The sequence below is a fragment of the Cnephaeus nilssonii genome (assembly GCF_951640355.1).
Source record: "Cnephaeus nilssonii genome assembly, chromosome: 5".
Taxonomy (NCBI): domain Eukaryota; kingdom Metazoa; phylum Chordata; class Mammalia; order Chiroptera; family Vespertilionidae; genus Cnephaeus; species Cnephaeus nilssonii.
The window spans coordinates 27,864,205-27,888,734 of record NC_137076.1 but is presented as its reverse complement, the minus strand read 5'-3'; the positions used below and the strand labels follow the sequence as shown (position 1 = coordinate 27,888,734).

The 24,530-nt window shown below is 50.7% G+C and overlaps 2 protein-coding genes across 2 annotated transcripts; both read right to left on the bottom strand.

The window, feature by feature from the left end:
* Positions 1-899: 899 nt before the first annotated feature.
* SLC25A41 (solute carrier family 25 member 41) lies at positions 900-9,545 on the bottom strand (the record flags this gene model as incomplete). The annotated part of the gene is made up of 7 exons (XM_079773378.1): positions 9,287-9,545; positions 8,915-9,070; positions 8,180-8,332; positions 7,891-7,998; positions 2,100-2,267; positions 1,874-2,021; positions 900-1,072 (listed from the first exon to the last, which is right to left on the bottom strand). Exons 1-7 carry the CDS (start codon positions 9,497-9,499, stop codon positions 900-902), a joined length of 1,119 nt encoding a protein of 372 aa, XP_079629504.1. The 5' UTR covers positions 9,500-9,545.
* A 3,878-nt stretch (positions 9,546-13,423) lies between these two features.
* Positions 13,424-24,499, bottom strand: SLC25A23 (solute carrier family 25 member 23). The gene is made up of 10 exons (XM_079771809.1): positions 22,800-24,499; positions 21,622-21,748; positions 20,728-20,815; positions 20,327-20,438; positions 18,921-19,079; positions 18,683-18,835; positions 18,378-18,485; positions 17,212-17,379; positions 15,238-15,388; positions 13,424-14,252 (listed from the first exon to the last, which is right to left on the bottom strand). The coding sequence occupies exons 1-10, from the start codon at positions 22,953-22,955 to the stop codon at positions 14,068-14,070; spliced, it is 1,407 nt and encodes a 468-aa protein (XP_079627935.1). The 5' UTR covers positions 22,956-24,499; the 3' UTR covers positions 13,424-14,067.
* Positions 24,500-24,530: the final 31 nt, after the last annotated feature.

Below are 24,530 nucleotides of genomic sequence, written 5' to 3'. Positions count from 1 at the left end.
AGACAAATGGCAATGAAGTAAAGGTGCCCAGTATTAGTGGGAACCAGTGGGATCGCAGCAGCATTGGGGCGGAGCCTGCTACCAGACGGCGAGAGGGGATTAGTGGAAGGGGGAATGAGTGGCAGCGTACATACGCAATAGCGACTGGCTGCCGGAATTCGGGCCTGACGTCAGGGTTAGCGCCCGGGAGCCTGGCCGGGTAGGCCAGGCACGTGGTTTGCTTGAGGCCTTGGAGGTCGGGTGCTTCTGGAGTTGAAGTGGCCTGAGAGCAGGAGGAAACCCAGGGATTCCCCTGTAACCCCATCTCCTTTCTCCGCCCGTGACTCTAGAAGCCCTTCTCTTCCGGGATTCATGGAACCAGCTCCCCTCCTGAGCTAACGGGTTTGGCCCATGGTTCCCTCCCAGCACTGAGGGATCCCAGACCCTAATTCCACACCCCACATCTGCTTCACACTAGGTCCCAGGATCCAAGCTTCACTGGACGCAGGCATTATCCATCTTTCCCATTCAGGACCGAGAGGTCTGAGGTACCCAGACCCTCTCGGTGACCCAGGGAGTGCAGATACTCAGCTCCTCTCTTGGACCCAAGTATTTAGGTCCCCAGCTCCCCTCCTCGACCCAGATATCCCAGACATGTCTAGCAGAAACCATCATTTTATTCCGGGTTTGACTCCATGTTCACCATTTTGCCCTGGAACCAGGACAGACCACTATGAGCCAAACTGGAGTCCATAATAGTTTCAGGCTGCATCCTGGAGAGCATCTTCTGACCCAGACCCCCAGTCTGCTTTTCCTGAAAAAAACTTCCCTGTGGCCGGAGCCTGGAGAGCTCTTTGGGGCCAGGGGACATTGGATCCTCCTGCCCATTTCTGCCCAGGGTGTGTGGCTTAGCTCATTGTCTATACACCCAGGGTCTTCTTCATGGCTTCGTACACCACATAGCTGATGCCACCTGCCGGCAGCACCTTCAGTAATGTGGGGGTCATACCTCGGTATAGCCCTGGCCAGCCCTGCTGGGCCAGGATCCGCTGGAAGACTCCACACATGGTGGGGTTTGAACCCTCCACAGTGTCTGCAGGGACAGGAACAATCTCAGGGCCTCAGAGATAAGCTGGCCTCCGCAGTGGGGGGAGGTGGGGGGGGGGGCACAGGAATGTTGGGGGATGGGGATTGGAGCCAGGGCAGGGGTTTGGGGGTCAGTTGGAAAGAAGACTTTTAGAGAAAATCGATCAGTTTGGGAGAGCAATTTGGGCAGGAATTTTCAGATTTCCTTTTTGGGAACATCTTAGTAAACATTCAAGCCTATTTGGGAGGGAACTTCTAAGATCTAGAGATTTTGGGGAGTGTGCTCAGGAATAGTTTGGGGAGATTTTTTTAAAGGTGAAGGGGGTTGGCTAAGGACCCACTTGGATGTTTGAGAGTCCATTTGAGAGCATCACATTTGGGGAGTTTCCAGGGTTGTGGGGGAAGTGGTTATGAATTTTGGGACATCTAAGGGTCAGATTTGGTGAATTTAGGAACCATTTTGACTTTTGGAGCCAGTTGAGGACTGGATCTGACTTGGAGAAGTTAGGTCATTTGGGAGATATATGTCTTGAGGTCAGTATGGGGGCCTGGGTCATATTTGTCAAGGGGTGGGGGGAGAGCTTGTGATAATCGTTTGGAAGATGGGATGTTCATTTTAGTCATTTGTAGAAGTAATTTGAGGGCTGGGATCAGATTTGGAGGTCAGTGTAAAGTCTTGGTGGGTTCGGGGGTCAGTGAAGTTGGTCAAGATCAGATGTGGGAGTTTGGGGATATGAGAAAGTTCAGAGGGTTGGTGGAGGGCCAAGGGGGGAGAGCCATACACAGTGGCCACTAGGGCCAGGCTGACCTTGAGCCTGCATCCTGGTGCGCACCAAAGTCAGTGGGTAACTGGCCATCTGACCACAGGTTGTGGACAGCGTCACTGACATGAGACTGACCAGGCCACTAGGGTCCGCCATGTCTCTGCCTGACTTCAGCCAGAAGCACCTGAGTATCTGCAAGAGAAAGGGGGACAGGAGGAAGCTTGCTACGGCCTGGGTTCACCACTGCCACCCTCTCTGAGGGACCCATACCTCATAGACAGCCAGGTCGGTACAGGCATAAGGGATGATGCCGAGCATGTTGGGCAGGTAGCCACGGTAAAGAGCGCGGGTGCCCTCCTGCTCCAGGATCTGCCTGGCACAATCCAGCAACCCCTTGTATTGGCCTGTTCGGCGCAGGGTCAGCCGAGTCTTCAGCACCTGGGGAGGGTGAGGAATGAGGCAGCTCATTTGATTTAATCCTCTCACTGACCCTCAGCAGTGGCCATTGTCCCCATCTACAAATGAGGAAACTGCTCAGGAATGTGCAAAGCTGGGTGTCAAACCCAGAGCTCCCTGTCCCATTCCTTGGCCTGTGTTTGCTCTCAACCCTGGGTTCAAAAGTTCAAGTGCTGACAGAGGCCAAGAGGGGAAGGGAAGTGACATGAGCCAAGTGGGGTATGTGGCAGCTTGCACTTAGCACCAGCCAAACGTAGTGCCTTGGGAGTGCAGGCCCCATCCAGGTGGCCAGATCTGCCAATTTTCTGAAAGAGCCAGAAATAGGAATTTTTATGAAATGCCCCAACATCAAAATATTGGCAACTCTACAATTACACAAACAACAGAACACCAAGTGTGTTAGGCAAAATTCTAAGGTGGTCCTCAAGATTCATGCCTTCCCTGCATACTCCCCCACCTGTGAACACAATGAGATGTCACTCTCCTGACCATGTTACATGGTAATGACAAAGGTAACGGGATTTTGCAGATGTAATAAAGGCCTCTAAGCAGTTGACTTTAAATTAATCAGGAGAAATTGTCCAGGATGGGCCTGACCTAATCAGGCAAGTCCTTTAAAAGAGGTCTATTACCAGAGACAGAAGTAGAAAAACTGGACTCATCAGAGATACTCTCTGTTGGTCTGAAACAAGCAAACTGTTATAGAGAGGACCACATGGTTAGCTTCTACAACCTTAAACAACTGAATCCTGCCAACAACCAGGAAGCTTGGTAGAGGGGCCTCAGGTGAGTTCGTTGGTAGCCAGCTGACACCTTGATTTCCACCTGATGAAACCCTGCACAGATGACCTCACTAGCCAGTGCCCAGGCATGACCCACAGAACCAATGACATTTTTAAAAAATCTATAATTTTAGCCCTGGCTGGTGTGACTCAGTGGTTAGAGTGTCCACCCTCACACCAAAGGGTCATAGGTTCGATTCTCAGTCAAGTGCATGTACCTGGATCACAGGTTTGATCCCCATCCCTGGTTAGGGCACATGTGAGAGGCAGGCAACCAAACTCACTCACCCTCCCTCCCGCCCTCCCTCCCTCCCTCCCTCCCTCCCTCCCTTTTATTCTCTCTAAAAATGAGTGGAAAAATATACTGGGGTGAGAATTATTTTAAGCTCATTGAGTCTGTGGTAATTTGATACACAGCCAGTGAAAATGAATACACTTTGAAAAAAACTTAACCAGGAGGGTGGCGGGGTGGGGGGTGTGCAATGGGGAGATAAGGACACATATGTAATACCTTAATCAATAAAGAAAAAAAAATATTTTAAAAGCTTAACCAGATGAGGGCAAGAATTATATATACGTATATATTTAAATCTTTATTGTTGAAAGTATTACATATGTCCCCCTTTTTCCGCCTTGACCCCTTCTAACCTGCCCCGCCCTCTGCCCCAGACCTTCACAACTCTATTGTCTGTGTCCTTGGGTAATGCATATATGCATACAAGTTCTTTGGTTGATCTCTTCCCTCCCACTCACCCACCCCCACTCCCACCTTCCCTCTGGGATTTGACACCCTGTTCCATGTTTCTGTCTGGATCTATTTTGTTCAACAGTTTGTTTTGTTCATTATGAGTGAGATCATGTAATACTTGCCTTTCTCTGACTGGCTTATTTCTCTTAGCATAATATTCTCCAGGTCCCTCCATGCTATCTCAAAGGGTAAGAGATCCTTCTTTTTTTTTACTTCTGCATAGTATTCCATGGTGTAAATATACCACAGCTTTATTATCCACTCATCTACTGATGGGCACTTGGGCTGTTTCCAGATCTTAGCTGTTGTAAATTGTACTGCTATGAACATAGAGGTGCATACATTCTTTCTGATTGGTATTTTGGGTTTCTTGGAATATATTCCTAGAAGTGGGATCACTGGGTCAAATGGCAGTTCCATACTTAATTTTTTGAGGAAACTCCTTACTGTTTTCCATAATGGCTGCACCAGTCTGCATTCCCACCAGCAGTGTACTAGGGTTCCCTTTTCTCCACATCCTCTCCAGCACTTGTCATTTGTTGATTTGTTGATGGTAGCCATTCTGACAGGTGTGAGGTGATACCTCATTGTCATTTTAATTTTCATCTCTCTGATGATCAGTGACTTTGAACATTTTTTCATATGTCTCTTGGCCATCTGCATGTTCGCTTTGGAGAAGTCTCTAGGTCCTTTGTCCATTTTTTACTTGGACTGCTTGTCTTCCTTTTGTTAAGTTCTATGAGTTCCTTATATTTTGGATATTAACCCTTTATCAAATGTGTCATTGACAAATATGTTCTCCCATTCAGTGGGCTCCCTTTTTATTTTATTGATGGTTTCCTTTGCTGTGCAGAAGCTTTTTATTTTGATGTAATCCCATTTGTTTATTTTCTCTTTAGTTTCCTTTGCCCTAGGACTGTGGTCGGCAAACTGCGGCTCGCGAGCCACATGCGGCTCTTTGGCCCCTTGAGTGTGGCTCTTCCACAAAATACCACGGCCTGGGCGAGTCTATTTTGAAGAAGTGGCGTTAGAAGAAGTTTAAGTTTAAAAAATTTGGCTCTCAAAAGAAATTTCAATCGTTGTACTGTTGATATTTGGCTCTGTTGACTAATGAGTTTGCCGACCACTGCCTAGGACATGTATCCACAAACATATTGCTACAAGAGATGTTTGTGATTTTTCTGCCTATGGTTTCTTCTAGAATTTTTATGGTTTCACAACTTACATTTAAGTTTTTTATCCATTTTGAGATTATTCTTGTATATGGTGTAAGTTGGTGGTCTAGATTCATTTTTTTTGGCATGTATTTGCCCAATTTTCCCAATACCATTTATTGAAGAGACTGTCTTGACTCCATTGTATGCTCTTGCCTCCTTTGTCAAATATTAATTGAGCACAATGGCTTGGGTCAATTTCTGGGGTGTCTGTTCTATTCCATTGATCTATATGCCTGTTCTTGTGCCAGTACCAGGCTGTTTTGATTACAGTGGATTTGTAGTATAACTTGATATCTGGTGTTGTGATCAAACTTTCTCAAGATTGCTGCAGCCATTCGGGGTCTTTTTTGGTTCCATATAAATTTTTGGAGTATTTGTTCTGTGTCTCCTCATTTTGGCTATCTGTATGGGTTTGTGACTATGTATTAGGTAGATCCTCTATGTCTCTCAGTCTCTAGTACAGGACAGTGTCAAATGCTGTTTCTGCCTAATTAGATCAGGCAGAGATTCAAAGCCTCCAGAGACCACCTCTGCCTACAGACTGGTAGGATTCTGACTTGAATTGCCCCAGGCAATCATCCTCAGGTGTGGCAAGAGTGTTTTTGAACAGGATGGAGCAGTTGCTTCTGCCTGGAGGCTAATTGTTATTTTTAGTCTCTGAAGTGGCCTCAGGGCAAAGAGTTTTTCAATAGGGTGGGTCAACTGTCTTCCCCCGAGGCAAGGCAAACGTCTGTGTGAGCAAATGACTCTGCTGTGTGAGCCAATGACTCAGCCCAGGAAACTGGGGATGTCTGCCTTCTGAGCTGTATCCCCTGGAGCCCCCAATCCTGGCTTCTGTTCATACAGCTCCAGTCCACTCCGCCCTCCCTCTGCCAGAGCACAAGGTGGGTGGCTCCACAGAGAATTTTGTGTGTTGGCCCTTTAAGAGGGTGCCTGAATTTTCAGCAGTCTCTTCCTGGCAGATAGCAACTCTGCTGCTTTTCACAGCCAGATATTATGTGGGTGCCCTTCTCAGTTGTGGTGCTCTCTGCTGCGGGGCCCAGCTTGGGGATTAAATCTCAGAGTTTTCAGTGGCAACAGCTAAGATTTCTCTCTGGAACTTCAGCTGCTTTCTGTAGGTGCCTGGCCAGCCCTTTCACCCCTCTGCCCCTCCTACCAGTCTCCATGTGGTCTCCACTTTGGGTCCTCTGGTATTAGGGTTCTCTCCTGCAAGTCTTTCGTTGATTATTCGGGAAGTTTTTCCTGTATTATAGTTGTTATTCCAGTTTGTTCCTGGGAGCATATCCGTGTAGCATCCACTTACTCTGCTGCCATTTTTAATCTCTGGAGTATTTGTTCTAGATCTGTGAAATATGCCACTGGTAATTTAATAGGGATGGCATTGAATCTGTAGATTGCCTTGGGTAGTATGGTCATTTTAATGATGTTAATTCCACCAATCCATGAACATGGTATATTCTTCCATTTGTTTATATCTTCCTTTATCTCTTTTTCATTGTTCTGTAGTTTTCCAAGTACAAATCTTTTACCTCCTTCGTTAAGTTTATTCCTAAGTCTCTTAATTTTTTTGTTGCAGTGGTAAATGGGATTGTTTGTTTAGTTTTCTCTTTCTGAGAATTCATTATTGGTGTATGAAAATGCCATTGATTTCTGGGTGTAGGAATTATATTTTAAGAAAATTTAAAGACCACTAAAGGACTGATGAATATGTTCCTGGATACATAGACTCAACATCATATAAATATTGTTTATGAATTGAACACCATCTAAGTTAAAAACAAACAAAAACAATAGTTGATTCTGTCTTTTGAGCTGGACAAATTGCATCTAATTTTATATAGAAAAATCAACAGAGAATAATAGCCTGAAAAACTGATGAAAGAGAGAAGCATGGAGAATGAGAAAACATAAAACTATATAGACAGTAAAATGATCAGTGTTTGCCAGGGATTCAGGGAAGGAGGTAGGGTGAATAGGTAGAGTAGCTTTTTTAGGGCAGTGGAACTATTCTGTATGATACTGTAGTGGTGGACACAAATCAGTATACATTTGTTAAAACCTATAGAATGTTCAACACCAAGAGTGAACCCTAATGTCAACTATGGACTTTAGTTTAAAATAATGTATCCATATGGCTCATCAGTTGTAACCAATGTCCTGCCCAAATGCAAGACATGAATAATAGTAGAAAGTTTGTATTTGTGGGGAGAAGTATATGAGAACTCTCTGTACTTTCTGCTCAAATTTTTTGTCAACCTAAAACTGCTTTACAAAATAAAGTCTATTCATTAAAAAAAATTAATAGTGGGGGGATAAGGACACATATGCAATTCCTTAATCAATAAAGAAATTAAAAAATTAAAAGATAGTAGAGCATGAACAGACACCAGAGCAACAAGAGGAGAAAGGCCAGAAATAAACCCAAATATATACAAGAATTTTGTAAATTAAAAAGGTGGCATCTCCGATCACTGGGGAAGAACGGATGGGATTCATTCAATAAATAGTGTTGAGGTGACCAGGTAGCCATCTGGAATAAAAGTCTGATATGAGCCTGGCTGGTGTGGCTCTGGTTGAGCATGTACTTATGAACCAGGAGGTCACAGTTTGATTTCCGGTTGGGGCACATGTCCGGGGTTTTGGGCTACATCCCCAGTAGGGAGCATGCAGGAGGCAGCCCATCAATGATTCTTATCATTGATATTTCTGTCTCTCTCCCTCTTCTTTCCTCTCTGAAATCAATTAAAAAATATTTTTAAAAGTTGGATATGTATCTTACATGACGGAAAAGTGGGGAGGAGGAAGCAGTTGCAGCTGGCAACTAATTTTCATCTTCTATGGGTCAGCTATTCTCTTACCTCCATGGGGTTGATGAGCGTCTGGGAGGTGGCCACAGCCAGAGAGCCAGCAAGGAGACGTTCCTGAAAGGGTGGGGACCCATGCACGCCACAAAAATAATTCTTACACTAGGACAGGAGAGAAGAGCAAGAGCGAATAACTAATCGTCTTTCTACCTGAAACCCATGCGGAGGGAGAGGACTGGAGGGTGAACGTCTTGGATAGTGATCTGAGCTTTGGGGAAGTGGTGGTGGTATAGGAGAGGTGAGGACTTAAGGGTGGGACTGGGGAAAGCAGACCATCCCCCACCTGTTCAAAGACGGAGAACTTGATGGCGTACTCGGGGGCTATCTTGAGTATGTTGATACCATTGCCCCGCCATAGGGAACGGAAGCCCCCCTCTTGGACCATGCTTCGTAGTCCCCCCAGTAGATTCATGAAGTTCGTCTTGGAGGAGTAGACCTGCGGTAGAGAGGTCCCTGGACCTGTGAGAAGTCCTTCACCCTATCTTCATCCCCATCCCATCTTGGAACTCAAGCCCATCCTGTCCCCAGTCACACAACCCCTCCCATATTCCCATTCCTTCTCCAAATCCTTCCCTGGATGGTCCTAGAATTCTCTAACCCAATGCAGACCCAGACCCCACACGGAGCCACATTTCCATCTCATCCATCTTCCTCTCCTCTCCAATCCTACTTTATCTTCAAAGACTCCCATCCTCAATCCCTGATTCCCAAACCCAACCCTGTCCCTGGTACCATTCTCTCAATTCCTTCCCCAAGTCAGCTCCATGGATAGGAGGTGATGGGAGGTGCCCCAGGTCGTTTTTACTCACATGCCCAAACACACTCCATCAGTTTCACATTCACATCAGCTCCATCGTCATCCCCAATTCAAACCCCTTCTCCATTTCCATTCAACCATCCCACCCTCCTCCCTGCTTCCAGTTCTGCCCTCCCACCCCCATCCTGAGCTCCATCAGCTCCATTTCTGTCCATCACTACCCCAATGGCTTCAGCGCCATGGCCTCCCACCCACACGCACCTGCATGTACACCTTGGCACGGTCCAGGGGGGCCGTGCCAGTGCGAGACACTGCCCCAGCCATGGCTCCTGAGAGCAGGAACTTCCACAAGGCTCCCGCGTTATCCACTTCCAGGACATCCATGGGCACCATCAACTGCTCTCCTGTGTCAAGCACCTGCAGGGCAGACCCAGCTGCTGCCCATGCTCAGCCAGGCTGGAACCAGACACATCTCCAGAACCCCCTCCTGGTGAAAGGCCCACCCTGGTCCCCACGGCTTCAGGATGAAATTCTAGGTCTGCTTGGAGGGAAGTGGACCATGTAGAGGGGTGGGCAGTATGGCTTTCTCCCCCTGAAGTTTTGGCTGGAGACACTGGGTGACCTGTATCTCACCTGCTGTGATGTGAGGTGCTCCAGGTCCTTTTGACTCACATGCCCAAACACATATCCATACACGTGAGTACAGCCTGGGTTCCAGAAGACAGGTGGAGGTGGGGACGGGGGTAGAGGTGGGGGCGAAGCTTTGGTGAATAAGGCCTTGACCCTCTTAAATAGGGTCTGGATCCTTGAGCAAGGGTTCTGGGCGTCCTCAGGTTTCACGACCATGGCAGCTAGAGAGTCAGGACATTGAGGTTCAGATGCCTGGCAAGAGGTTTGCCTACCAGCAATCATGTGGGAGGTTGTAAATTTGTCTTGTAAATTTGGGTCCCGGGGATCATGAGGTCACAAAGGCCCTTGTGACCTAGGTGGATAGGGTGGGCAGAGTGAGGGTCTCCCCTCACTCTGCTCATCCCTCTAAACCTGTGAATATGTTATGTTACATGAGGTGGGGGGGAGCGGGGTGTGTGTGTGTGTTACATTTGCAAATGGAATTTAGGTTACTAATCAACTGATAGGGGGATGGACAGATAATTCTGGATCAACCAAATGGGCCCAAGGCACTTTCATGAGTCCTTAAACGGAAGAGGGAGCCAGAACAGTTGGTGTTGGAGTCATACAATGTGAGAAAGACTTCATTGCTGGCTTTGAGGATGGTGGGAGGGCCACCAGCCATGGAATGCAGGCGACCTTTAGAAGCTGGAAAATGCCTGGAGGCTCCAGAAGGAGCCAGCCCTGACGACAGCTTAATTTTATCCCAGAGAGATCCATGTCATGTTTCTGCCCTCCAATATAATACATTCGTGCTGTTTGGTGTCATTTGTTACAGCAGCCATAGGAAACTAATACAGTGTTTCATTGTCATGGCAACAGGAGATGAAAGTGAGAGAGAATGGGACAGCTCTGGAGCTTGGGGGAGAGGGACACAGTTGATCTCCAAAAAAAGACAGGAATAGATTTGGAATCAGGAAGACCTGAGTTTGGATCTCACATCATACACTTCTTGCTGTGTGACTTTGGAGAACCCACCTTACATCTCTGAGCTTCAGTTTCCCCATCTGGAAATTGGAAGTAATGATAAACTCTACCAGATAGTGTTGTCAGTAGGATCCAACAAGAGTCTTCATCGAGGGCATCTCCATCCTCCCAAGTTCTTTGAGGGCATCTCCATCCTCCCCCCCCCCACAAAAAAAAAACCAAAACACCCCTTTATTTTGTAGGCGGGGAAACTGAGGCTTAGAAAGAGAAAAGAAGCCTGTCTGGTGCCACACTGCATGTCAGTTGCAGAGCCTCCTAAATCCCAGCCATAGCATCATGGGATATAAGAATGCAGACACAAAAATGGATGTTAACTGGTCCAATTAAATAAACTTAAAATGCTGACACTCTATGCAAGCATGGTGGTAGGAACACTGGTAGTGCTAATTCCTTGTTGAAAGCTGTGTATATTACATAACGATTTTTCTGGTGGCATGACTCCGAGATAGCAATATCCTTTGACCCACTCCCGGGAATTGATGCTAAGGACATAGTTCAAAGGAAGTAAAAATACAGAAGTTAGCAAGGTTTGATCCCTTACTTGAGTATGTGGAAAATCATATCTGTGGATGTGCGTATGTATCAATGAGCTACTGCTACATAATTACCCTCTTCCCCCCCAACACAAACACACCACAGCAGCTTAAAATGCGAACAAGATAGTAGCTGCAGTTCACTTATGATCTAATCCTGGACGTGATATACTGTACCGTCAATTCTGCTGTATTCTCTGGCCCAAACAAACTCACCTTGGTACAGTGAGAGAGGGGATTACACAAGAATGCGAATACTAGAGGCAGAAATCATTGGGGAACATCTTGGAGGGTGACTATCACTGTCCACACAGGAGAGTTGGGACATGGAAAGACAGGGAGAAAGTGGAATGCTGGGTCTACAAGCCAAGGAACACCAAGGATTGCTGGCAGCCAGCAGAAGCTGGAAGAGGCAAAGAAGGGTCTCCCCTGGAGTCTTCAGAGGGAGTATAAGCATGCCAACACCTTGATTTCGGACGTCTACCCTCCAGAACTGTGAGAGAATAAATTTCTGTTTTTGTGTTTTTAAAAATTTCTTTATTGTTGAAAGTATTACAGATGTCCCCCTTTCCCCATCCCCCATTGACCCCCCTCCATAAATTTCTGTTGTTTTTATTCATGATAGCCAAAAGGTGGGAAAAATCCAAGTGTCTACTGATGGATGAATGGAGCATCCAGACAATGGAATATTACTCAGCCTTCAAAAGGAAGTAAATTCTGACACATAGTGCAACATAGATAAATTCAGAGGACATCATGCTCAGTGAAATAACCCGGAGAAAAAGGACACATACTGTGTGATTCCACTCACAGGAGGTCCCTAGAGTCAGATTCAGAGACAGAAAGTAGATGGTGGGAGCCAGGGGCTGTGGGGAGGGGAGTGAGTGTGTAATGGGGACAGAGTGTCCATTTGGGAAGATAAGAAAGTTCTGGAGATGGATGGTGGGGATGGTTGCACAACAGTGTGGATGCATTTAATACCACTGAACTGTACACTTAAACATGATTAAAATGGTGTGCTCGCTTTAGCAGCACAGGCACTAAAACTGGAATGATACAGAGATTAGCATGGCCCCATGCACAAGGATGACACACAGATTCATGAAGCAGTCTATACTTTAAAAAAATGATGGAAGTGGTAAATTTTATGCTATGTGTATTTTACCACAATACAAATATATCAATCTAAAATGTGTTGTTTTAAGCCCCATTTGTGGTAACTTGTTATGACGGCCCCAGGAAACGCATACACTTGTGTAATTAGGAACATGAAAATGATTAGAAGGGCTCCTGCATATGGACTTCTCCTTGCCCCACTTTACAGATGTGGAAGCTGAGGCTCAACGGAGTCATTTCTTGGTCTCCTCCAGCTGTGAGTGATGGAAGATGGTTCATGTCCTTTTCCTGTGGGTAGTTTGAGGGTGTCCCACCTCCACCCGCCCCTTGCGGTAAAAACCACAATGAAAAGAGCTTAGAAATGTATTCCTTTTGTTCTTTTGCTTTGAAATAACACATACAGGCAGGGATGTGGGGCATGGCATAGGTGGGGAGAGGTGGAAGTGCTGGGGAGGTCCTTTACCCACCACAAACAGTGGTTCCTCTTCTGTAGTCCTTTAATGGGGTTCTCCAAGGACTTGGGAGGAGTAGAGGAAGGGGTCCCCCAATTAAGAATCCAACCATAAAGTGCAGAATGTATATGGGGGTGTTGGGGCTTGGGTTAGTTGGGGGTTGTGGGGGAGGGAGGGAATGTCTGCTGTTCTCCATAGGAAAGTAGACCTGGAGTGAGTTCTGGGGGGTTGATTCGTTTTGCATGATCAGAAGGATGGTCTGTGTAGACAAACCCGCTCTTGGCTTCCACCTCTGAAGCCCGAGGAGAGGCTGGTAGTGCTGAGGCTGGGGGGAGGTCCCTTTAATGTGTCCCCCACCTCAGATTGCCTCACTGCCAGCCCCCAAGAAAGAGCAGCGGGACCCTCCAGAGCACCCAGGCTCTGGGAGTTATCGGCTCATAAGGTGTGGAGTGGAAGACGCTGCAGAGGGTTGGGGGGAGCATTGGAGGGAGCAGGGTCCCCATAGGGCCTAGAGGTATGGCCATGCTGGGGAAGTGGGGGGGATCCAGTGTCTGTGCAAGGCGTGAGAGGGGCATCTGGCCATATCAGGACATTGAACAAGTCCCATGTGTTTTCTGGAGCCAGCAGGCCAGGACATGAAGTTCCTACAGGCTCCCAGGTCCGTGTTGTGGTGGGGAAGGTCTCTGGGCTCTCATGCGTGTCTGGGTTAGGGGACATATGGGGCCATTTTGCTGTGATTAGCCTACTGGGATCTAGATGTGGGATCTGAGCCAGTGTCTGGGAGGATTCAGGTCAGAATCCAGGGGCTAAGGAGGTGGGATCCAGTGCCTGGGAGTGTCAGGGTCTGTTTCCTGTGGGTGGAGTTTCAGTATCCAGGGCCTGCGTGAAGGGATTAGAGAGCCAACAGCTGCAGTTGCCAGGACCCAGGCACTCTGCCACTGGGCTCTCGTGATTGTGGTTTTAGGAGCCAGGAGCCGGTGTCTCAGGGCTTGTGGATCTGGAATCCCGTGGGCTAGGGGCTGAGGGTGTAGTGCTTTAAATGTAGGGATCTGGCAGTCAAAGCAGAGGGATCTGGGACCCAATAAGGTAAAGGGAGTCAGGAATCCACTGGCTGGAATGAGGGGATCTAGGATCCAGTAGTGGGGGCCCCAGGATCTGGGCATTACATGGCCAGGAGCTGGTGGCTGAGGTTTCTTAATATTCAGGATCCAGTGGCCAAGCTTGGGAATCCAGGGATTGGAGCGTGGAGGTCTGGAATCTGCCAGTGGGGCTGGGGATCTGTGATCTAGTGCTGTAGGAGGACACTGGATCTGGTGTCTGAGGGAGCTGGGGTCTGGGTGCTTAGATATAGGGATATGTGCTCCTGTGGTTAGGGTTTCAGGATTCATTAGATGAGTTGTGGGGGATCCAGTGGTTAAGACATGGAGGTCTAGGACCCATTGTATGTGGCGGGGTGGGGGGTGCGGGGAGGGGAAGGAAGACAGGGAAACATGGGATCCAGTAGGTGGGATGTGGGATGCAGAACCCAGAGGATGAAGTATAGGGATCCTGTGGTTTGAGTGGGATCCATTGGCTGGGCCATTAGTCTCCAGTGGTTGAGGTGTAGGGGTCATCATGATTGAGGTGAGGAATCTTAGTGAGGGCGGCTCTGGGTCCCTCACCTGGATGTGACCCCCAGAGCCTGCTTCATGTTCTCGTAGACCACATAGGAGATGCTCACAGCTGGGATAACCTTCATGAAGTTGGGGGCGATGCCCCTGTAGAGGCCTGGTATGCCCTCCTGGGACAGGATGTGACGGAGCAGACCCATCATGGAGAGCTGGGGGGCGCCCTCGATGGAGGCTGGGAGGGGTAGCGGCCAGGTCAGGTCAAAGGTCCCCCTCTCCCTTCCCCCTCCCACCCCTCAGGGCTGGGCCAGGTGGCAGTTACAGCAGGATAAAGGAAGGTGAGACTAACAGCAGGACCTACCACTCAAGAGTCAGGACTTCTACTGGCCTTGGAATGGACTGTTCACCTTTTCACTTCAACCTGGAGGGCCCAAGTTTGGGGACTATTCAAAACAGAGCAGGTATGAGTGTGTGTAGTGGGAGAGGGCACAGTAGTGTCCTCTTCCTGGAGTGATTCGCACCCGCTTCTCCCAGCGAACTCTTACTCATCCTTGCAACCTCCATTCTAACGCCAGTTCTTCATGGAAGCCCTCCTGGGCGCCCCAGTCTAAGTCAGGCTCCTTTCCCCCTTTATTCAACCCTAAATCCATACTCGATTGTGGAATGGCTTATTCGGCATCTTTCTTCCTCTCCAGCCTGTGAACTACATCTGTCTTATGCCCTGATAATCAATCCTCCAGTGAAAATCATGGAACACAAACGCTAAAATTTCCTGGGAAATTCTCAAAATAGATTCAGGGGTAGTAGGGGAAATCAAGGAAAGAGCCCGTGAAAGAAAAATACAGAGAAACACAAAAGGATAACCAGCCTGGCCCTGCCCCTCCTTAACCCGTTCCTCACCTTTCCTCATTAACCCAGCCTTGCAAATTAGGTCTCGAATTACCAGCCCAAATACGCTGAAGTCTACCAAGTGACCTCCCAACTAAGATTGCTAGGGCTCTTCCAGCTCTCACTGCATCCGCTCTCCTAGTTCGGGCAAAGGGCTCCCATTCCAATGTGGGTACACTGAGGCCCAGAGAAAGGTTGGGAATTGGTTGGGCCATCCGAATCCAGGAGTATTCCAGCCTGGGATTCTACCTACCCAGGAGGAAGAGCTGGGGAAGTGGAGGTGGGACCCAAATTGTGAGACCTTTCCACCCATCCTCCCACCCAGGCCTCACCTTGGGCCTGCATACGGGTCCGGATCAGGGCCAGGGGGTAACTGGCTATCTGGCCACAAGTGCTGGAGATAGTGCCACAGGCCAGGAGCACGAGGATGCCCGGGTCAGCCGAGTCGTGGCTATATTGCTGGAGCCACCGGTTCTTCAGGGTCTGGGGTGAAGAGGGGAATAGGGTGGGTTGAAGGTGGGTGACACTTAGGGCCTTGGCTTCAGAGACCTCGCTATATCCCATGACAGCTAGCTCAGCACTTTGTACCCCTAAATGCAACACAATCATTTTATCTGCACCCTCTCACTCAGTCTCCACCTCTACCTTTTATGGTATATGGAATGATGGCCCCTCTAGTCCCTGGATCCTGTGAATATGGAACCTTACGTGGCAAAAGGGACTTTGCAATGGGATTAAGTTAAGGACCTTGAGATGGGAGATGATCCCAGAGTATTCAGGTTGGTTCAATGTCATCACAAGGGTCCTTGTAAGAGTCAGAGAAGCCCTGGCCAGTGTGACTCAGTTGGTTGATGTTGTCCTGTGCACCGAAAGTTTGCCAGTTGATTCCCAGTCAGGGCCCAGGCCCAGGCCCAGGCTGTGGGCTTGATCCCCAGTAGGGGGCATGCAGGAGGCAGCCAATTGATGTTCTGCTCTCATATCGATGTTTCTCTCCCTCTCCTTAGACATTCCCAGACCTGCCCTTTTGTCCATTGCTACTTTGGATTACATAGTAGCCAGCTTTATTATTTTCTGAGAGTGCATCAGGATCTAAAATTACTTGTTTGTGGGTTGACTGGCTTCCTAGTTTGTTGAAGTGATTTCCAGGAGGGCAAGGGCTGTGTTTTTCTCCTTTGATAGAGCAGCCTGCCCAGTGCCCAGCAAATATGGCTGCTTAAGCAAATGCATGCATGAATGAATATATGAGTAAGTACTGGCCATGTCTTATTTAACTCCATAGATGCTGGGTGCTGGGAGGACAGGTACGGATGGCAGATAGAGAGGATCTTAGATCAGGTCCAGCTCCATAATTTGCAGGGCCCAGTACAAAATAAAAATATGCAAGATTCCTGTTCAATAATTTTTAGGAATGTCAAGATGGCAACAGCAAAGCTTTGAACCAAGCGAGGAGCCCTTCTGAGTCGGGGTGCATGGTTGTGTACCCATGAAGTTGACCCTTCCCTGGATACAAAGACTTTGTGGGATGTCTGGGAACACCTGGGGCTGTGCTAACTAGGGAGAACCTGGTGATCCCACCAGGAAAAGGTAAAAGCAATGGATGAGGCTTGTGGAAGAGAAACAGCAAAACTCCCTATTCTTGCCTAGCCGGATGTGGCTCAGCAGTTGAGCGTTGATCCAGGAACCAAGAGGTTACTGGTTCAATTCCCGGTCAGGGCATATGCCCAGGTTGCAGGCTCCATTCCCAGTGGGGGTGTGTGCAGGAGGCAGCTGATTGATGATTCTCTCTCATCATTGATGTTTCTATCTCTCTCTCCCTCCCCCTTCCTCTCTGAAATCAATAAAAATATATTAAAAAAAAATAAACTCCGTTCTTGCCTTTCCTGATAAAGGTACTAAGATGCTGGTCACAGGGCGTGGATTTTATGGTGACACAGATGTTGAAATGGCAGGCTCTGAAAAAGACATTGGCCTGGAGATATAGGCTGGGTCTAAGACAAGCTTTGGGGCAAAACGGGCACCTCTGAAGCTCATCTTCGCCTGCTCTCATAATTCTATGAGCTGGAATGGGTCCCGACTATCATGTGTCCTGAGACCCCGGAAGGCCGAACTGCAGTGGTAAGTGAAAGAGTGAGGATATCTCATGCCTGAAAGGGTTCCCCAGGATCCCCAGGTCCATGGTGCTTCTCTACCCCAGGATTGTCTCCCCTGGTTCTGGAGGTCAACTGAGTCAGCCCCACAGGAATGGGTGGCCCGTGGGCAGATCCCAGAGGGAAGAAGAAAGGAGAGAGAGGCAGGCTGCCACAGACCTCGTAGACGGCCAGGTCGATGCCCGCGTAGGGAATGATGCCCAGCACGTTGGGCAGGTAGCCATGGTAGAAGGCACGGGGCCCTTCTCGCTCCATGATCCGCCATGCACAGTCCAACAGCCCCTTGTACTGGCCCGTCCGGCGAAGGGTCAGCCGTGTCTTTAGTACCTGAGGAGAACCCGGTTATCCCTGGAAAGTTGCCTCTGGAATCACTACATCCAGGAATGAAGATAACTATAAATAGCTACTCCTGGAAGGAGAAACCCTGAGAATAAGTGAATTTAAAAACCCGCTTTCTCTAGAATCTTCTGCTATCTCTAATCTCTATACTTAAAAATGGTTACATGTGGCAGCCACTGCTAACAGTCTTCCAATATCATGGTGCCTTCTCCCTTAATAAAAGAAACCGTAATTTTCAGGAAATTATGGTCCATAGCCTTTAGAAATAAAGACTACATTTCTCAGTTTCCCTAGGCGTAGGGCCATGTGATTCAGCCGTAGCCAATGAAACAGAAGCAGAAGGAGAAGAGGTATGTGTAACTTTCGAAAAGCATCCTTAAAGGCAGGGAGATGTTCTTTTCTTTGTCTATTCTTCCTTCTTGGTTGGAATGTGGATGTGATGACTGGAGCAAGAAGTCATTTTTGTCCACAAGGTGTATGCGACATGTGGAGGTGGTGGAACAACAAGATAGTGGGAAGGAGCCTGGGTCTCTAACACTTTGAAGCCACATGCCAGCACTGAACCGCTCACCTTTAGACTTCACTTATGTGATTTGAGTTTTCCATCACTCAGAATCCTACCTGACGCACTACACAACCTAAAACCTAAAATGATTTCTCTGAAAACAGGTTTACCTAGAAATGATACCCTTGGGAACAAGCATTTTGGAAATCAACATCCTTAGAAGAGGTATATCCATAAAATGGCTTCTCCCACAATGGCTGTCTAAACAGTTACAGCCAACACCACCATCCCCAGATGTCATATCTCAAATTGCAGTTCCCAGAGAGACTAGACATGAAACAGCACTGCTGTAGTGAGCTACAGTCTGAGTCAGGGAGAGGCAAAGTTATAATCCCAACGTTTATCACACCAAGAAGAGAAATGATTATTGCAGGCCTCCCCACCCAGCAATGGGGCCTCAGTCAGGGTCCCCCCTTCTCACCTCCATGGGATAAATGATGGTTTGGGCTGTGGCACCAGCCAAGGATCCAGCCACAAAGCGCTCCTGCACATGCAGTGTCTCCTGCTGTCCCCGAATGGCCCGCTTGAACTGAGGGTGGGAGACACAGCGGTGGGCAGGACCTCAGGGGGTGAGCTTTCCATGCACTTGGACCGCCCCTTTACTGTCCTCCTGTCATGGGCATCATGCAGGGGAACAGGTGTGCACTCCTGGGGACCTGCAGACATCCCCTGCCCCCAAGCCAATCCTGTGAATCCTAACTCATGCCTCCCCACAATTGCCCCCACCTGCTCATAGGCCATGAACTTGATAGCTGACTCAGGTGCAATCTTGAGCACATTGATCCCGTTGCCACGCCATAGAGAGAGCACGCCCCCCTCTTGGATCATGTTCCGTAGGCCCCCAAGGATGTTCAGCTGGTTGGTCTTGGAGGAATGGACCTATGCAGGGAGACAAGGTGACTTTGCAGTCCCTTCCAGGGGCCCAGGTCTCAGGAAGAGGGTGCATCTCTCCGGGGCCCCTTACCTGCATGAAGACCTTGAGGCGGTCCAGAGGGGCTGTGCCTGTCCGTGACACGGCGCCCGCCACTGCACCGGCCACCAGCTGCTTCCACCACATGCCGGTCAGCTTCTCCTGCTCTGAAAACTCATCAGGGATAGTCAGGCACTCGCCAATGTCCAGGACCTGAGGATGCAGGGGTGGAGAGAAGTAACACAGCTCTAAACAGGGGTGTCTCCAAGAATCCTCAGACACCCAAACAGTCCACCAATAAATCTTGGAGAGCCCAGGTGAACCCTACCAGATCCCACCAAAACATCCAAGTCAGTCGTCCGTTTCCCATGTAAGATCCTAAATATCCCTCCTTGGGGACTTTGACCAAATCCCATTGAAAGATTTGCCACATAAAGATCCCTCCAGAGCCAATCGGATCCCTCTGAAGGATCCCACTCAAGGTTCTCCCACATAAGGATTCCAGAAGATTCTTCCAGGGCCACACAAGATCCTACAGGGGACCTCTCATATAAGGCGCCTAGCAGATCCCTCCCTAGCTCTCACCAAATCCCACAGCGATTTCTTCCACAGAGATAACCCCTCCTCTAGAGTCCTCCTATAAACTTCCCAACCAAGCCCCTCCATGAATCCCCTCGTGAATTTCTGGACCTCCCAAGAAGACCTCACCATATCCCACAAATGGATCCCTTCCAAATGCATTAAGTTCCTACCAGAAACATTGTTCAGGAATCCCCCCTCTCAACCCCCAGGAAATGGCAACCTAGAGCACCCCTCCCCAATTCCCGTGGATCCCATTGGAACCTCCGGAGGCAGTGGCTTCTTGTCTTTTCAGCAGCAGAATCCTTAATTGAGGCATTTAAAAACCAGAAGGGGAGCAGCGTGGGTTGAGGGTAGGAGGCTAGGTGCCCTATTTGGTAAGCTCTTTCCTCCCTGCGCTCCCAATACCCACCGCCTCCTCCCAGAGGCCCCTCAGGAAGTCTCAAGGGCTCCAATCAGATTGCAGAGACCTCCCCAAATGGATCCACAGCCCCCCAGTTCTGAATGGAGGGAAAGAGAAGCAGAGTCTCCTTCCTTGGCTGCTCCCAGTGGCTCCTCCTTCTAGAGCAGTGATGGGCAACCTTTTGAGCTTGGTGTGTCAAACTTCGCCAAAAAACTGAGCATACCTCGGTAGTGTGTCACTTTGAGGAAAAAACATTATTTCGCAAATGTTTCATCCTCAGGAGCAGCAAATGTTTCATCCTCGGCATGCGGCCGCCTCAGCAGCCAGGTGTCATCAGAAATGGCTACGCGTGTCAGTGCTGACACGCGTGTCATAGGTTCGCCATCACTGTTCTAGAGCATCCTGACCCAGCTCCTCCGTGCCCTGGGGAGACCTGAGCTAGGCCCCCAGGGGAGGAGGAAAGCCACCCCCACCTCACCGTGGAATGCTTCCAGAAGTAGAGCACGTCTTCCATGTTCTCCAATGAATGCAACAGGAAGTGGTCACGCCATTCCTGCCAGTCGATAGTCATAGTGCCATCACGGTCCATGCTGGGGGGTGGGATAGAATCAGTGCCTGATGCTGGGGGGTGGGTTGGAATGAGGTTCTGGTTGGATTTGGGGGTAGGCCAAGCTCGACTGCACTGAGAGCTGGCCATTTTACAGTGGGGGAAACTGAGGCTCAGAGAGGTGAAGCAACTGGCTCAAGATGGACTTGACTCCAAAGCTCAACTTCTCAGCTCCGACCACCCTGGTACTTGGTCTGGGGCCCAGAGGCTCGAGGTAATCAAGGGACCCCAGGGGCCAGAGTTACCTGGGATTTTGGACCCCAACTACTCACCTGTGTAGAATTTTCTGTGCCTGCTCCAGAGAGATAGAAATGCCCAGAGCTCGGAAACTCTGCTGGATCTCAGAGACATCGATGTGACCTGGGAACCAAGGTGGGGAAGGGTGTATGTGTGGGGGAGGGGGGCCCTGGGACCGAGGAGCAGGGTAGTTTGAAATGGGAGTGGTTTAGCAAGACCAGGGGATCCAGAAACCTGGGTGAAGTTTGTGGCAGGGTTGGAGAATCCCTGCCCCACTGGGATCAGAGAAGTGGGACTGGGCAATGTTGGGGGATCCTCTGATCCACAAATAAATGAAGATGTGAATGTAGCCGAAACCAGTTTGGCTCAGTGGATAGAGCGTCGGCCTGCGGACTGAGGGGTCCCAGGTTTGATTCCGGTCAAGGGCATGTACCTTGGTTGCGGGCACATCCCCAGTAGGGTTTGTGCAAGAGGCAGCTGATCGATGTTTCTCTATCATAGATATTTCTAACTCTCTATTCCTCTCTCTTCCTCTCTGTAAAAAATCAATAAAACATATTTAAAAAAAAAGATGTGAATGTAGGGGCAATTACGGGGCTCCCTACACCATAGAGGACCAAGAGGTGATATTGGAGACCTAGAAGATACTATGGGGAGGAGGGTCTCTGTTCCATAGGGAATCCAGGAGCAATAGGCGGGATCTTTGTCCCTTTAAAAAATCTAAGGGTAAATAATAGGGGTCGCACTCCGGGAAGAGAAGGTTTGATGGGCTGGCTGGGCCCCAAACCACCTAGCTGGGGGTGAGGAGGGTTCCCAAAATAGCCTGTGAGTCATCAGGGAGAAGCGGGCCTTACCCCTCCTCCTGGCATCACCAGTTCTATGCCCATTGGCGTCTCCCGGGCTCCCACAGCCCCATCCCTGGGCCTTACCATCCTGATTCCGATCCAGACTGTGGAAAAGAAGCAGCAGGCGCTGTTCCCGCTCCTGCAGGTATTGGGTAAACTCTTCAAGGTCCAGCCCGCCATCTGGGTCAGCACCACCCTCTGGGGAGAGGCCCTGGCAGGGGGGAAGGGACAGAGGGATCTCTAAGAGTCTGCTCCCCATCTGGAGCGGGCATAGCCAGCGCATGTCCCAGGAACCCAGGGCCCCTGGTGCCTAGAGGGCAGGGACAGGGGCATTCACCCCTCCCTCCGTCAGCAAGCTGTCCAAGGCCACAGTAGGGCTCTGAGGTGGATAGCGGTTGTCCAGTTTTCCCGGACAGCAAACTGAGGTTCTCCAAGGTCAAGTAACTCATTCAAGGTTACGGAGTTGGGAAGTGGGAGGTAGCACTGGGCTCTGGTCTCTGAAAGCCTGTCCTCCCAGCCGTCTTACAAAAACCTGGCCCTAAGGCAGTTTCAGCAGCTCCCCTTAGAGACAGCTCTGGGCAATGTGGGGCGGAGACAGGTCCAAGCTGAGCGGCCATGGGGCCTGTGCTTTCCCGCTGGAAAGTGGAAGGTTGGACTGGAGGTGTCAGGATGCTACCGAGCCACCCCAGTAGCATCTGGGGCTACAGGTGCTGGGACACCTGCATTGGCCTAGGGGGCAAGTTCATGCTTTGATAGGTGCATCCACAGGGGAGGTGGCCTCGGCCAGGACTGGGTCCCTGGCTGGGACAGCCTGGGGCACTGAGCCAGGTCTGGGAAAGGGCAGGAATGTAAACAAAGAGGCTGGGGCAACTGGTGGGGAGGGCAGTGGTGGCCCAGAGGAGGGGGAAGGGGAGAGCGTGTCTCCGGGGGATGGGAGCAGGGTATGTCTTGGGCTGGGCAGAGTTGACCCTAGAGTGTGTTCGGGGCAGGAAAGCAGACCAGACTCTCTTCTCGGGAAGACATCCCCTGCCTCTGGGGGACGAGGGTGGTGGGGACGAGGGTGGGGACCCCAGCCCCGTTTAGGGTGAACTTGTTAGGCCCGGACACGGGTGGGCAAAGGGAAGGGAACAGAGCCGCCCAGGTTGGGCACAGGTGCCGGAGTCCAGCCACAGGCAGTTCCCGGCGGCTCCCGGCGCTCCATTCAGGGTCTCGGGTTACCCAGCGCCCGCGGGGCGCCAGCGCGGCTCGCCTGGCAGGGGTACCTGTTGGGCGCCGCGGTCCGGGTCGCCCCCGCCCAGCCGGGCCAGCCCCTGGCGCAACTCCTGCACGTCCACGCGGCCGTCCTTGTTACGGTCCAGCTCCTCGAAGAGGCGACCCCAGCGCTGCCGCCGCTCTGCTTCGCCCGGGCCCCCCCGCATGGCGCCCTCCGGGGGGGAGGGAGGCCCGGCAGCGGCGGCCTCAGCCGGGGCTTCGCGGCACCCCCTCCCCCCCGGGGCCCCACAGGGCCAGCTCCGCGGCCACCGCTACCGCAGCCTCCGCGCTGCCGGCCTGGCTCGGGCACGGGCCGGAGGCAGGGACTGCTAGCCGTCGCCGCCCGCGTCAGAACCGGCGTCGCCTGCCCGACCCTCTGGGGGAGGAGCTGGGGCGGAGCCGGGGGCGTGGGGAGGGTTGTCGGGGATGCTCGGGGATGGCACAGCCTAGGGAACATGGGGGTTCATTCTGGGGAGAGGGAAGAAGGGCTAGCTAGATCGGTGATCTCCGTTCTGTGTTCAGCGTCCCGCCTCTGCGGGCCTCAGTTTACCTTCTGCCCAAGGTGGCAAGGTAGGGAGATATCAGGGATTGGGCTTCGACATCTCTTTCCACTGACCTCCCTCTCCTAACAAGGTCTCGTTTTCGCCAGACTTGCTCAAGAACCAGCCCAGCGCCGCGTGGCCCTCCGTCTGCTCGCCGCTCCCGTCACACCCCCCCGCGGCCACAGACACCGGAGAGCCCGTCCCGGCATCCGCCCGCTCGCCTTCTCTCTCTGCCCCACTCAGACCGGGAAACGGAAGACCAACGCGCGGCGCAGCTGCAAAGCCGATTTCCTATTCGCCAGAACCGCGGGAGCCTTGCCCGCCGGGCCCGCCTTGCCCACCCACCCCGGGCAGCCTCGGGCTCCGCCTCCCCGGGCTCGCCTGGCAGTCTTCCGGGGCCGCGGCCCCACCCAGACGCCGGGCTGAGTGCTCTCTCCTGACCAGCCTTGGGTGGGGTGCGGGCAGAGAGGGGGTCTCAGTGTCCCAGGCGCGGCTGGGCACCTGCACGCGGTGGCGGGGCACAGCAGGCGGGGCCCCAGCTATTCGTGCCCACGCAGCTGCCGAATATCCCTCCCGCTGGTTTCGGGCGCAGTTTCTCTATTTATCATTAGGGGGAGGGGCGCCCAGGCCACTAGACAGCGAATGAGAATAACAGCTAACGCGGACACAGTGCGTTGCTCATGCCAGGCCTTTTACTCACCTCTCGGGTCCTCCTCGCCAAGCCCCAGGAGGTAGGTGGGACTGGCTTGCCCGCTTCCCGGATGAGGAAACAGGAGCCTATGGTGCTCTCCCCAGTCCACGTGCCCAGTAAGGGCACAGCAAGAACTTATCCAGACCTGGGATGCTTACCCATCACTCTATACCCTAAAAGGGATTAACTTGCCCTTAACCATCCCTCTTCACCCTGGAGTCCCCAAGAGGAGGTCGTCTTATTAACCTCGTTCTTGATCCAAAGATACAGCCATAAGGACTGGTTTCCACTCAGCTTCTGCCCAAACAGGTGTGCTCAAACAGGCGCGTCTCAGACAAACAAGCCTCTTCTAGATGCTTTTATTTAAAGGTGGTCCTTGCAGGTGCCCTTTATCCTGGAAGTTACAGATGTTTTCCCATGGAGATACCCCAAACAGGTGTTTTTTCAGATACATCCCTGACAGATGGGCCTCGGTACACATAAACCTCTGTCCTGCTGCCCCCCCCCCC